This window comes from Etheostoma spectabile, chromosome 22 (genome assembly GCF_008692095.1).
Source record: "Etheostoma spectabile isolate EspeVRDwgs_2016 chromosome 22, UIUC_Espe_1.0, whole genome shotgun sequence".
NCBI classification, from domain to species: domain Eukaryota; kingdom Metazoa; phylum Chordata; class Actinopteri; order Perciformes; family Percidae; genus Etheostoma; species Etheostoma spectabile.
In genome coordinates, this window is record NC_045754.1 from 8547063 (window position 1) to 8562379 (window position 15317).

At 38.2% G+C, this 15317-nt stretch overlaps 1 protein-coding gene across 1 annotated transcript; it reads right to left on the bottom strand.

Moving 5' to 3' along the window:
* Positions 1 to 3844: 3844 nt before the first annotated feature.
* Positions 3845 to 15091, bottom strand: pxdc1b (PX domain containing 1b). The gene is made up of 5 exons (XM_032503402.1): positions 14356 to 15091; positions 6848 to 6939; positions 6577 to 6694; positions 6379 to 6484; positions 3845 to 5005 (listed from the first exon to the last, which is right to left on the bottom strand). Exons 1-5 carry the CDS (start codon positions 14609 to 14611, stop codon positions 4882 to 4884), a joined length of 696 nt encoding a protein of 231 aa, XP_032359293.1. The 5' UTR covers positions 14612 to 15091; the 3' UTR covers positions 3845 to 4881.
* Positions 15092 to 15317: the final 226 nt, after the last annotated feature.

Sequence of the window (15317 nt, forward strand, 5' to 3'; positions counted from 1 at the left end):
CCGCTTTAGACACCAGCGGCTGAACATTTGTTTATTAAAATGAAAATAAAAGATTTTTATTGTTGTGTAAATCTAATCACACTATCAAAATTGAGTGTAAAAATGTCTTTATACATTTTGTACATGATAAAAAGAACATTAAATCTATTGATTACTTGCTGTACATTTTATAAGTGCAAAATAACAAAAGTTACCACAATTTTATTGGATTTGTATGTGAATTAAAACAATATTTAAGACTTTCACACTTATAAATACCAAAAAGTAGCTAATACAACTGTCAAACTGTACTGTGAACTCTTTAAAGAAGAATACTGTAGGCTAAGTTTGTTATCATAGACTGTGGTATTTACCCCAGTTTTATTTTGTTAAATTATATTATGTTTAATTATTTATTTAAATGCAAATTCTTATTTTCCTGTCCCATAATTTTTAGTACACATACCATGTTTTTCAATAAAGATTGACAAAACGGCTTTAAATTATTTATTGTTAAGTCCAACAACAAAATTAAGTTTTGACTTTTTCAAACATATCAGAGCATCTTGTTTGAACCAGGAACTAAAAAGACCACCCTAAGATATTAATTTAGTTTATATTTTGCTTTTATTTGCGATCAATCATATCTTTATCAGATAATAAACGGTATGCAACTGTATTAAATAATGACACAATCATACTATGACTAGAGCAGAACTGTTGATACTCACCACAAGGTGGCGCGCTAAGATCTTTAAAACTGGCAACTGGCCAAAAAACACTGACTATGTCCATTACTTACTGCAGGTAATTAGTAATACTCCATTACAAATAAAGTCATGCATTCAAAATAATATTAGCAAAATGTGCTATGTAGGTATTAATATAAAGTAGGCTATAAAATACTCCACATCTACCACCCTCTGTGCATTGTGTAGCCTATCCTGTAGTGCTGTGGCCCATCAAGTGCAGTGCACACAACAGACAAAACATGGCAGCTTCATTATATACCAGGAGACCCAGAAACCAACCAATACATTATAAACTGAAATAATAACCGTAATAAAACTAGATTTGGTAAGACTAGGTTATGATGCAGGACCCAGTTTAGCTGATTTCCTTAAGTAGTACAAAAGTGTCAGTTTTACAATTCACATGCAGTGAACCCAGGAGCACGTCAATCGGTTTCTGTGTTTGACGACATGTTTCTTCTTAACCGTGTGAAATGGCGTGCAACGGCTTTGAGATGTGTTTTCGTTTTTGGTTTCTTGGCTGTGTCCCAGGTGAGACCTAGTCAGCAGAGAATGTATGTGAACTCTTCTTCTATCCCCTTGTATGCCACGCCTAAATCTTAATTTTCTTTTCTTTAGCCCTTTTGCTTTTGACTCGTGTATTTTTAAGGAAATTCCCCCTTTATTTTGTTTTATTTTTTGCTTTGAGCACAAGAAAGAATACATTGACAACATTTGTATTGTATCTACGCATATATATTTTCTTTCCCCTACGAGAGTTTATGTTGTTGTTGTTTTTTTGTCAATAAAAAAACTCTTCTTCTTCTTCAGGGTTTTATGGCAGTTGGCATCCCATGTGGTGCATTACTGCCTCTTACTGGTACTAACCATCAGTTATTATTATATCCCATTGCAACTTTTTAATTGAACCGGTGTTTTTCAAATATTGAAACAGTCTTTCCTCTCTTCTACGGTGACCCCACTCAAGCACATTTTGACCCCGATTCCCACTTGTCCTCACATTTGTTGTCCTTCAACCGTGACCCTTCTTATACTTGCTGCATGAAATCGGGACATGCTCCACTGTTTCCTTCTCTTCACACTCACTGCAGTGCCCAGTTGGCTGTTTTGAACCCGGAGCTTCTGAGGCCCCTGGGTGTTTGGGCCCCCAGAGCAGGTGCCTGTTTTGCCCTGTTGGTAATCCAGCCTGGCTCATTGAGCAGGCAGAATGGCCCCTGTTCTATCATTACATATTAATATCTAAATCAATAATTTATTACTGAAGCACATGTAAGCAGCAATTGAATGTATCTGTCAACAAGGAAGGACTGCTATATTTATTTTACATATGTTTTGTATTATATTTTGTAAAACGACCATATGTTTTGTACGATTCATTTGTAATATAACTACAGTAGCTGTCAGATAAATGTGATTAGAAGAGAAATGTAGAGAAGAAGAAGTACTGTATAGGCATAAAATGGAAATACCCAAGGAAAGGTACCTTGAAATTGTACTCAAAAACAGTACGTGAGCAAATGTACTGGCCTCTGGACCGCTAAATGTATTTCCATCATCAATTCCACACAAAATATCACATTGACATTTCTTTTATTGGAAACATATTTTTTTTGAGAATAATAATAATAATTTGTATCTAATACTGTCTGAATAGCTTTAAAAACATATACATATATACCATGTAAACTTCATTTTCAAAATTAGGATTATCTTCATTCAACCCTTTTTATGTATTTACACACAAAAAACTCACACAACACATGAGCACATGACAAATAAAATTGCAAGGCATAAAATGGTTAGCAGCTTTACATAGTGGCTGGAGTTTACAAAAAAAGTTCAAAAATGAACGTAATATTATTTTCATATAATCTGTCACACTGTCCTATGTATCCTCACACCTTCTCGCTGGGACGATGGGCATATTCATAGGTTAATAAAAAAAAAATCAGATGAGTACCATTTTAGTCATAACATCTGAGAGACTGTGGCAGAATATTTATAACACATTACTCAGGCTGCATAGGGTCTAAAGATAGAAAAACATTTGATATTTAAATATGAACTCATACATCCTTTAATAAACATCTGACCTTGGCATGAAAATGTAAATGACAAATTCATGTTTATTCTATTGAGTTATATTAATCATTCTGATTATGTACGCATACTTTTCCAACTGAAACGTGTATGTCCAAAGAATATCCTCCAATTCAAGACGTCATTCTTGGAGAAGAAAGAAAAACCAAAAGAAGCATGAAATAGTTTTACACCGTGAGAAAGAGCTGTACTTTCTCATGGAGTGAATAGTGATCATGACTGTGTTACTAAATAGACTCATGCGGAGGATCGTCCTGTTGAAGCCGGGCATGCCAAGTTTGTGAGGGTTGAATGCCTTTTGTATTTGGAGGGGCAGGAAAGTGGACACAAGCTGTTAGCCCACATTGTAAGGCCCTAATGACTTCTGCATTGACAAAACTGTCAAAACAATGAATATAGATGACTTCCTTACAGTCAACCCTACACAAATATACACTTTCTTTACCTTTCACTTGCATTCAAAACAAAAGTAATGCTTCGCTGAGTTTATAAAAGGCGCCACGAGGAGTAAAAAGTAACCGAGAAAACTACAAAAGGCATGGATTTGAATCAAGTGTTTGATTATTTTACACAACTTTTTCAATAGAATGTTTTAGTATAGCAAGGTCATTTGTCTTAATATAAAGAGAGGACTTGTTCCCCCATCGCAGGCCGAGCTGCAGACTCCCACAGTCAGCTCTCTGACTGAACCCACACACGTCAGACACTGTATGACCTCCATTGACCCAAAAAACAAAGCTGTCTTTGCCCTATTTCATCATTCATCACATGGCAACAACAGCAGTGAGATGATTCAGCTGTCCACAGTATGGCAACACTCCATCTACACTATATACAAATTATTTGTTTATAAACATAAAATAAGCAACATTATCAGCTATGTAACAACATTATACTGTACTTTATTATTCAGACAAAACTTCATAAAGAAAATTCAAACATTAAAGAGGGGCAGCATTAAGTTCTGACTCTGGTTAGTTGCAACAAAATAATACACTTAACACGTCTTTTATATTCTTTAACTCCACAGTAATCCAAAAACCAAGTGAGTTCATTAGCATAAAAGCATAATTATTCTTGCACCATTTACTATCAACTTTTTAATGCTAAAAACAAGAAGACTATGGACAAAATTTGCCCCTTGACTTCTATTCTTTATTTGTAGTGAAACTTCTCGCGTTTGTAAAACCAACTGCATATCACAGCAACAAAACAGGAATCATCCAATACGTTTCAAGCTGGTCTTTTACAAACACAAAAGGTTCCTACATGCTGGTGGAAAGTGCACCATAAACAAATATGATACACATATCTCTGTGACAGCTTCCTGTATACACCAGAGTGGTAACACTGAGGATAACACATCAGGGAGCAGTTTCAATGAGAAGACAATAGGCTTTGCAGATGCATCACATATCTCCTGGCAAATCGGGCCGATGCCATTATGGAGGATAAACACAACAGATAAAACAATTGAGATAGAAAAAGAAGGCATGCTGGTCGATTCAGCTACATTTTTTTAAGTAACAGTGAAAGGTCCAATACTGTAGGCTGCCGTGTGGCCCTCCCCCCTCTTGTTGCACTCACACTCCAAACTACAGACAAACGTTTTCCTACTTTTGAAGTGGTCAAGCTGCGTGTTTTGAAACCTCTCCAGCTGTTTGCATCTGTCTCATGACTCAAGCACCTCCATTGTTGCTGCCACAGATTGTGTAACAACACGTGAAAGCCCTGCGTAGCCAGTATAAAGACAATCCTGTTTCTTCTCGACACAGTCAAGTAAGGCTCTGAATGAGGCACACTGGTGATGACGTCGTCAAAGTGGCAAAAACAAAAGTAATGGGGCAGCTGTTGCATTCTTCCAATATTTTGGTGCGCACTGTACATCTGCCCCACTCCAAGATGGGCGACACGCAACTCTAGAGTTTTCTAGGATGAGCAGCATATACTTGGAGTAGCTATATGCAACATTACATAGCTATAGGCTCCACTTTAAGAGTACATATTCCTCAGTAACAGCATCAGATGTCCATCAACAGGCATCAGTTGTTCATTCCAGGATGTCAGTTTCAAATGGGACCAGATGGTAGTAGGAAAGGTTGGTGACATACGCTTCTGTTTCCTCATCACACAGGTCTGCTTCCATTGGCAAAAACTCTGTTCCATCCTCATACCTGGAAACATAAATCCAAGACACATTACTCCAAGGACGAGATAGACCGGTTAGTCTAAAGATGGGAACAGTAGATATCTCTATGAAACTTTCCCCAGTTATTTAACTTACATTAAGTCACTGTTTTTTTGTCATACAAATTTTCTTTAAGTCTAAATATGCAAATTATTTATGTTATTTATAACAGAAATCTGAACACTGAATGAGCCCAGGTTTAAAATTCTTGTTTTATCACTGCATGCAGTACTGTTGACAGCCATAAAAAACATCTTCATGTTTCTAGGAATAAAATGCTATATAAATCAGACTATAAGTGATTTATGAACAAACACCTCAGTAAGAACCTTCAGATATAGATATAAATAAAACTGGAAAGTTTGATGTATGAAAATGGAGATTTCTGGCAGATGAGTATGACAAAAAAATTTCTTTTTGGAAATAACCTTTAAAAATATGACACAAATAGATCAAGTTTAGTGAAAAAAACACCTAAAAGTGTATTTTGGATGTGTTCTTTCCCCTAGTCTGAAATAAGACATATTATATAAGCAAAATAGCCAAAAATCTCAAAATGTACATGAAAAAAGATGGTTTTGCCTATCTAAGCCTTAAAAGAAAGACTACCAAGAGGAATGTGTTCCTCTTTTGCTTCCTACACACACCCAGGGAAGGAAGGGGTGCACAGACACACTTCCTGTGGGGGCGGAGTGTTCTGGGTTTGGGTCACATTCAAAGACTTTGACAGTCATCAAAACACTTACTGTACACTCAAGACCAAAAACATGGAAGTCCGAATATTTGTAGAGAAGTAAGGTCATTTGTGTTAAACTGCAACCATCTTCCTGCTGGGTCTACTCACTCACTCTGGGTTTCTGGTCAGGCTCATGGCATGATTATCTGAAAATCTTTGGAACCAATCTAACGGAGTAATCTATGAAAAAGACAAATGCTCAACAATAGAGCAAACTTTAGACGTGGAAAAATGAACCTTTACAATCAGAGATCAAACATGCAAATGGCATAAGATCTATCCCAAAGATAAAAATCTGTATAGCATATAGTTAACTTTATTTTAACTGTCTGTTAATTTGTTATTCTTTTTGACAGATTTAAAGTCAGAGTGAATAATAATGATAGTCTCACACACACACACACACACACACAACTATTTTTATTTTATTTTTTTAATTTATTTATATATTTATTTTATTCTCTTCACTGTTTTTTTTCTCATCATTTTTTTTGTTCCGCTTTTGTTTTGGCTTTTTGCAGTTATTTATTAACTATGAATTTTCTTGTAAATGTATCAATAAAGTGTAAAAAAAAATTGAAAAAAGAAACGCAGAAAAATAGATGAGTGGTCTTAATACTTACGTATCTTCCACAGAGTCGGTGGATGAGGGTCTCTCTTTTTCTTCCGGGAGATCAAATACGATGGTTTCTGTATTGGCCAGACAGAATCCATTTGACCGCATGATTTCTAAAAGGTACATAGTGCCAGTTAAGGCAACACGACGTTAGGGATGTCAACAGTGGCTCCATTTGTGTAACAAAACAATACTAGATATATACCTGATATCTTGATTGGACTCTGAAAACACGGCTGGATTCGGTGGACTTTGTCATTCCTCAGCACCTGGTCCAGCGGCGATCGCTCGAAGAAAGTCAACATCACCTCTGACCTGGAATACTGTGGAGCCGGGTCTTTAGTCATCTAGTCTAAATAGTCTACAAAAATCTACCTTTTACCCTCAAGTGTAAGTTGTTATGAAAATCTTCTAATGTACAGTGAACATGCTAATAAAGTACTAATATATATTCGAAGTATAGTTGAGGTACGTACCTTGCACGGCATGTTGATGGCGTTCTTCAGTAGTCTTTCCACCTCATTTAATTTCTCCTCAATGTCATTTGCCTCTTTGATTTTTACCAGCCCTGAAACAAATAAATATGTACATCTGAAATCATCAGCTCAAGCATGAGTGTAGATTTTTTTATAAACAGTAGTTATTGGATCCACCTTTTGGAATCTAATGTAATTTAACACAATGGTTTTGCAATTCATCCTATCTTTGTCACAAGTGTATGTTTCAATTGTATGTTTTAGTTTTTTCCCAACCCCTAATCCAACAGCATCAACAAATACAGCAAAATGCATGATGTAAAAAAATATTCAAATATATGAACAACTCTAAAGAGTCTGATCTACAAACCGTTCCAAATTTTAAAATCTTTAGTGCAACTATTTCTGAACCTGTGTGGTAGAAAAAGAGCAGCTGCTTTGACCTTTACTGCCACCAGAATGTTATCTTTTCAGGCCACAACAAGCCAGACAGGTCTGAATGTATCCCTAGTCTTGAACAGGTTGCCACGAATGCATTGAAAAGGCCGTAGTCTGTTTGATACAGTAACCTTTTCATTATCATCAACAATGCTTCCTGATATTTACCCAAAGTAGGAGGATGGAAAAAAAATAGACTTTATCTTTAGAACAAGAAAACAATGTGATGCTGTGAACACTGCCAGTGTAATTGCAAACATGTGTACGATAGCAGTAATAACGGAGGAAAGTAATAACAGGTGTAGAGCGAAAAGATACACAATAACATCTTAACCCTGCATAACACTACAGTGGGAATGCAATTTCAGAAGCAGTGGGAGTGTAAAATCAGCACTTTGAGCAACACAAGGCTGCCGCCCATCTGAGCGAGCAGTCAGCAACACATTTACTGCCATGCTGACAATGGGATGTGGTGAGGAGAATAATGATGAAGACTGCAGCCACAGTGATGAGTCTCTGCCTCATGTAAGTGCTACAGACAAAACCCAGTCACACAGCGGTTACTGTTACATGGAAGTATTGAGTAATAGAGCCTACAGCAACACTGTGCACAGTCACAGTCTCATCCATTTATAATGGCCAGCAGTGATGACATCATACCCAGGGGGGATGTGAAGAGTGATACGGCAGTTAAATCACCACTAGGAACTAAGTGAGACTCCCACCCAGCCTGAACCTCATACTGCCTTTGAGTCTCTTTAAGACCCTTTTGCCAGTTCTGTGACATATCTTACATGTTTAGTAGGGATTGACCGATGCTGGTTTTTCAAGGCCGATGCATATTATCAGTAGTTAAAAAAATCTGATAACCGACATCTGAAGCCGATACTCATTTACAGTGAAAATGAAAATCTTTAAGTAAAAATTAAGAGTTTGTAATGTTACAAACTCCAACACAACTTGATGTGTTATTAACTTTATCGTCTGTCAGGCAAATTAAAAAAAAGATAATCTGCAAACTGCCAAAAAACAGCCCGATAATCGGTCTCTTGTACGGATTTATTTTGTTTTATCATATCCAAACAGCTGCGAGTAACGTTTTTGGACAGTTAAAGTAGCTTTTGAAAGTTTAGAGACTATATTTAATATCATAAACATCAAGAAAGCATACCTAATAAGCAGTGAGTGTGTCACAGAGTGGTCTATCAATGCTGGGAGAAACTCTAAGATGTGTTGTTTAATAAAGTCAGTTGGACAAACTGCATGTTGAACGTTGGGTGTTTTCATTTAGCTATAGTCAGAAAACCACCTCTGGTTAGCAGAAAAGACAAGTCCAGTCCAGAATATTGGAATCCCTTATATTAAATGTTGTTTGTTACAGTGGATGCTATTTTGTTAAATTGTGGTTTTTCTGAGAATTAACAGCAGTTAACATCTCAACCGGAAACAAACCTGTGATGATAACTTCACCACAGAGACTTTAAACTACAGCCAGTCCTGTAAGCTGTTATCCATGTAAACCCATTAGAAACGTTCACGTCCTGGCATGTAGGGCGCTGGGGTTATGAAATGCACATTTATTATTAGGTGCAGGCACAAAGCGCACCCAGGGTGCACATGGAACAGGGTGGGATTAGGAAGAACATAGGTTATCAGAGGGTGTGTAAGGGACTGGTAACAATCATAAGTCCTCTGATCCACTTAAAAAGCGGTTTTCTCCACCATAACATACTGACAGTTTGGTCATAGAGTGGAAAGTCCAGAGGAGCTTGTCCAGGGAAGAAAAGTTGTCCGATACAAAATATGTTGCATCCCAAATATGCTGCCATTAGCACATTGTGTCTCTTTTAAGAAATATTTGTGGACATACTGAAAGTTCAGACGTCATGTTTTGTGTAAGGATACATGACTTTATTTTGAATCAAAATTTAGACAATAGCCACATTTATAAATGATTCTGTAATGCATTCAAAAACATTAAAGTCAGGAATGAGGTCTTGTGCTTGAGGGGATTTTTTTTTTTTTTAAATGTTTACAGACTGCGTGGAAAACTAAGGTATACAAGGCTTGCTTGATATGCAAAAGAGAAGTATGTGTGGTTATTTTTGCAACAACACAGTGTTGGTTGCGCAAGATTTAAATGTGGTGTGGACTACCGCAGATCTGGTGTGCAGCTACAATTTGATAATGCGCGCCTCTTTAATTAGAGACTGAAGATTTAACACATACCTGCTGCCATCAGAAGAACATACAAGATGTTAATCAGATGGAAGGCTTTTATATACAATAAGCAAGCTGTTGTGGATAACCGATGCTGGTTAGAATCATTCATTTATAAAGCATGACTACCATAATCCTAATAAAACCTTATTCTGTGCAGTTGGACTTTGTTTCTAAGAATCTATAATAAAAAGTAAAACCGTAAATAAAAAAGGGATGTGAGCTATTTTAGAGAGGTCAATGAACGACAACTAAAGTGTAAGAAAAGGCACAAAGCTCTTGAGCATTGCAGACCTACGAGCATGAGGGCGGCACGAAATGCTGTCAACCTTGACACCGCAATTGCAGTGATCCACTGAATTGACAGTGACACCCCTCCTACTGCAGCCCTTTTCCCACTGTTTTTTTTGTGTGTTTTATGTGTCCTAATGTTTCTATTTTGTTTTTAACTGTCTATTCATGTGTTTTATTAGTTTTTAATGCTTATGATTTTTAACTGTTTGTACTTGTGTTTTATCTGTTTAACTGATTTCGTGTAAAGCACTTTGAATTGCCCTGTTGCTGAAATGTGCTATACAAATAAAGCTGCCTTGCCTTGCCTTGCCTTGCCTTGGGACTCAAAGAAAATCACCAAAATACCAGACAGACAGTCCAGGGAAAAAAACTGCATAGTGAGTTTTATCTCCAAAAACTATAAAATATTCATTTGTGTATATTTCATCTCAGATTTGCTATGTTTGCGACAATTACAGGGCTGTCTTCTCGAAAATATCTTCAAAGACACAGCTATGTTTTTTCCCCTAACAGGGTCCCTAAGTGTATTTCCTCCAATTTCCTGCGAACGAGTCTATTTCCTGTATGGGCTTGCAGGCTATAGTGGTCTTCTTTCTGAGATTTAATTTTAGTTTAGATTAGTTTTTTATTCAGCCCCCAGTGAGTATAATTTGTTTTTTATGACCTTCACTCTTAATTATCTCCTATGGAAGATCATCTTTTATCTACTTAGTGCAACAAGTTTGTATAACAGTGATACCATATGAAATTTCAGTGTATGCAGCTGCCTCCTGTTTGATTTAATTGCACACTAAAGTGGCCCATCTGTTAGTTCTGTGACAGCATGCCATGTTGACAAGCCACTTCATCCATTAGTTGAAATAACACAGTAGAAGTAGATGCAACATGAACTGGACTTTGTCCAAGTCATCGTCAAACACATTATCTAAACAGTCATCAGATGCTGTAAGCACCAGCTATTTCACAGCCATCTTCTACATGGATCTGATAAGCACATGTTGGCAGCCCAACGCTCTATCATCTAACCACTAACTCTCCGCAGCCAACGTGTTATTTCTGGACGTCTGAGTCAACAAGCAGAGGACATCAAACCTTAGTGAACGTCCATGTCCATGATAAGGCCAGGCTACGCTACACCCATTCAATATCCCGTGTGTACAACTAGCAGTGTTTTATGTTGCAGTGTGTCCATAACCGCTACCTAGTGCACTGTATTTATCTAATGACGTTATAACAGTGAAAACGTATTGCAACATTTTTTTAATATTTGAGTCATTTATCAAGAAAATAATGCCAAATATCTTCTAGGTCTTGCCGCTCAATGGTTAGTTGCAGCACTATAAAATATGCTCTACGGTGTTTTTTGGCTCTAACGTTGCCTTCCAGGCAGCTAACCCCAACCCTGAACTTAACCACTGCCGCTCTGCCTGGAAGGAAGGAGAAGTGGGGGGGAGAAACACCAAAAAAAAAGATTTTCCAGTGGCCATAACATCATTAAAGTTGTACATTATTTAAATGTAATGCATCTATTCTATAATTCTGTCAATGAGGAAGGAAAATGATAGTGTTCAGATTGTTTAAACTACAAAAAAAATAAAAATAAAGATCCTGTGTGCCTCCTAAAATTAGCCCCATTAATCCAAGAATAAACTATGGAGTTTTTCTTATGAAAGTAGATTGGATAAGGTGTAAGAGGGAGGGATTTCGGACACAGCTTGTGGAATCTGTCTCCAAGGAATGTGAGCAATCCCTTCCTGTCTCTGTTCACTCTGGGGTCATATGTAAGGTAAGTGTTAAGAGGCCTTCGCAGACCAGAGGGACTAAATATGGGAGGTCCACTCATCTCGCTTTCTCATCATGACATCAGTCTGAAAGCTCTGCACGCCTTCCTTGTTGCTTAGACGCAGCACAGAAACAGGAAAACATGAGTAGAGCCAGAAACTGGAGCAAAGTGGATTGAGAAAGGACAGAGCAATGTTTTTTTTTTCCAGGGGACTTTCAATCTGTGTGGCAGTTAAGAGGGGACGATAATGAAATATTGAACAGAGGTAGAATTTAAAGAAAGGCCATTAGGGGAATGTTATTAACCCTGTGGCATGCTATCCATCCACGTAATTGTCAAACCAGCTTAAGTCACTAAAGTTAACGCTGATGTCTACTTCCATGCTGATATCACAGCTCTTTTTATCTTAAAGCTATAATCCAAAGAGTGACATACATTAAGAGAAGAAGTAAAATTGAGTCATGAGATCCAAAATGTCTCTTCCCAAAATGAACTGCAAACTTCACTGGCAGCAGCAGAGCAGAAAGCTGTCAACAAGCTTGTCAGCTATTTCAGTGCCTGGACAGGAAGCAAACCTTTCCAGTCGCCACTAAAGGGATGTTTCCAAAACATTTGTATAGGCTCAGTGGGTAGAGACAAAAGGGAAGTGCCAAGAAACAAGAACAAGTTGGGAGCTCTGCCAAACCTGTTGGAAGTGCCAAAGCACCACAGTGTCAAAGATCCAAGCTCGGAGGGCAATATAGGTTGGGCGACATATGGCAAAATACTGCCCTCTACAAAGCCCTGTCTGGAACTTTGCTGTAGAAGACGTCACAGCACGGTTTCATAACCTCTAAACCTGTAAAGGATTTTTTTGAAGGATGGTTGATGGAAATTCATGTTTTATATGCAGAAAGTAAAACGCCATTGGAAGATTAAAAGGTGCACTAAGAGTTCCTGCATGCTTTCAGCGCAATTTCATTTTTGTCCCAAATCGTAGGAATCTCTTCTTGATCCACTGCCTGCCCCCCGAATACTCTGAAAAAGCCCCGTCTCAACACAGGGGTCGTAAACATCAACAAACACTAGGGGCACAGGCTGTGCACCAAAATACAACAAACCCGTTCCAGCCAATCACCGGCAAGATGGTTGGGGCAGGGGGTAGGGGGTTAGTGACAGTTAGACATGATACTTATGGAAACATGGGGGGGGGGAGGGGGAAGTTTTCTCTGTTTTGTATTGGGAACGTCAAAAGGTGGGACGTCATGCAGAAAATCCTATTGCACCTTCGAAGAACAAATAAAAGGAATCAGGCATCTTAACCTAAAAAACTAATTTGTTCTGTGAAAGATACTTTGTGAAAAATGTCACAAAAACAATTGTGCCACACAAATAAAAATGTAATCTTCAAAAAAATTAATCTAAATCACCAAATTTGGAGATACGTGCTTTATTGGACATGTTTCATTGGATATTGGACATGTAGTCTAGATATGTCTGAGTAAAGCGTAGTGCAAAATGATGTGTAACTGAACTGTGATCCTGTGTTACACGACATTTCTCTAAAGATTGCACACTTTCTATTTATACATCTCCTGATCAATATCTATTGTACATCCTGCATAGCTCTCATTTTAAAAACATGTAGTTTTTTCATACTTCTATTGTAATTATTCTATATTTATATAGATTGACTTTTGCAGTACTTTTCTTGTTTATGTCCTCTTAAATTTGTTTATCGTATGCACCAAATACCAGGGCAAATTCCTTACCTACTTGGCAATAAACCCAATTCTGATTTTAGACAGCACCAAAACTGTCACCTCACTGTGACCTCACAACTGGGACGGTTCCTGGGCAACAGAAAGTAGCTGCTCAAACAGCCCAGTAAGATCCGTTCATCCTAAAGAGTCATGATACATCAGATGCAAAGAGCAAATGTCCACATTACTGCTTTTTGGAGTTCTCCAATGGGCAATCCAACTTTCAGGCCACAAAGAAGAGACAGCACACCTTACAGACCTCACAGCCTTCTAGCTCTTAAATATTGACCAGGATTAGAAACATGTCAACATGTTGGTCTTGCTGTCTTTTGGCTATGTGATGGATCTGCTAATGTGACTCCACAAAGTGGATTTTGTTAAATATTTACCGGTCCAAACAAAAGCATGAGGCAGTTTAGTTCCGATTAGCTCTAACGCTCATTGATTATGTTGAGTGTGTTTTTACTGCTTTTGTTTTGCCGCCCTAAACATAAATCAAGTCACCTTAGTAGTTAAGCCCTGTGTTGAAGTGATGTCTAAAAGTTCAGTCTATTCAAAGCTGAAGCTGCCTGGAAATAAATGCCCATATTGTTCTCAATCACACATTTACAAAATGGATTATAGTCATACTGCATTTTACACAGTTTGCTAGATAACAGGGTCTGACTTTAATCCTCAAGAAAATAAATAAAAATGTTGCTTCTACATTTTCCTGGTCTGGTAGAGCCAAAGATTCAAAACCTACCTTTTCAACAAGTCATAAAAACATATCTGTAGCCCAATGGGCTTATATTAATATAACATCTAGTAGATATTTTCTAGTTCTTGCTTCTCAATGGTTATTTGCAGCCGGGCCCCTGCCACCATCTGAGCATCTGGGCCCATAACTCAGCTACGCCCCTGAAATGTATCCCCAAAAAATGTAGGTTACATTTGGCTAATAGTTATATCATGATACGTTCTTACTGCAGGCTATTTACAGCTCTACCATCACTTCCTGTCATAACTGTCACATTCCCCTTCAAACCAACCTTCTATCAGTGGAGACTTGGAGAGCTCTCTTCTGTCCTCAGGAAAGCACTCTACCAGTCTTTTAATCAGCCGCCCCAGATCGGAATAACTCCGATGCAAGTATAAAATGTTCCTGTCGGACCACTCTGTCCGTATCTCGAAGAAGTCCTCTTCCTCTCCCCGCTGGCTGATGATGAGTCTCCGGATCCCGTTGACCCAGCAGTCCCGGACAAACATGTTGACCAGCGACGTGCCCTCAAACACAGCCGATGCCATTCCTCAGACGTCAGTCCAGCATGCTGGGGCGGACCGGCGGCGGACAGCAGGGTCACGGCTGAAGGACTCGATGCTACTGAGATCAGAAGAAGAAGAAGAAGAACAAAAAAAAAAAAATCTGGAAAATAAGAGACAACTTGAGTAACTTTTCGGCTTGAGATGTCTGACAGCAGCTGTGTGTTACGCAGGAGGATGACGATGTTACAGGCGTGAACTCAAACGTGGCATGATCTGTGGGGGAAATAGACTTTAGAGTCAGAGATACCGCCCCCGCACAATTGATTTGTCAATCGATCCAACAACAGTTTTATTTTTCTGTCATCCTCGGGAAAACGTCGAAGAGATCAAATCAAGATCTCCAAAGTCCAAAGATCTCTCAAAGTAGGCTATAGAGTCCTGCTCCCTGCTCCAGTCTGCCGTTAGTTTCCTAAATCCAGAGCATGTCACTTCACAGTCTGGATAAGCTTTTCTTTCAGCACAGTTTCCTCCCCTCTCCTTCCCCTCTCCTTCCTCCCTCCTTGACAACAGGATATTATTATGCAAAGAATCCAAAGGGCTGCAAAGACTAAACTGTCCAGCTCCTTGTTATTTTGCTCTTTTTCTTTATTCAAACAGCTTTCACTGCCCCTGGATTTGATGCCATTTGTCAATTCTTTTCTCAAATCAGCACACTTAATCTGGAAATGAGATGTTTGGAAACAACCAC

Excerpts from the sequence above, each read along its gene's own strand:
- pxdc1b (XM_032503402.1), bottom strand. The coding sequence starts at position 14,611 with ATGGCATCGGCTGTGTTTGAGGGCACGTCGCTGGTCAACATGTTTGTC. Across the intron at positions 6,940-14,355 it reads CAAGTCTCCACTGATAGAAG|GGCTGGTAAAAATCAAAGAG; the intron begins GTTGGTTTGAAG and ends TATTTGTTTCAG. Across the intron at positions 5,006-6,378 it reads ACCGACTCTGTGGAAGATAC|GTATGAGGATGGAACAGAGT; the intron begins GTAAGTATTAAG and ends TTATGTTTCCAG.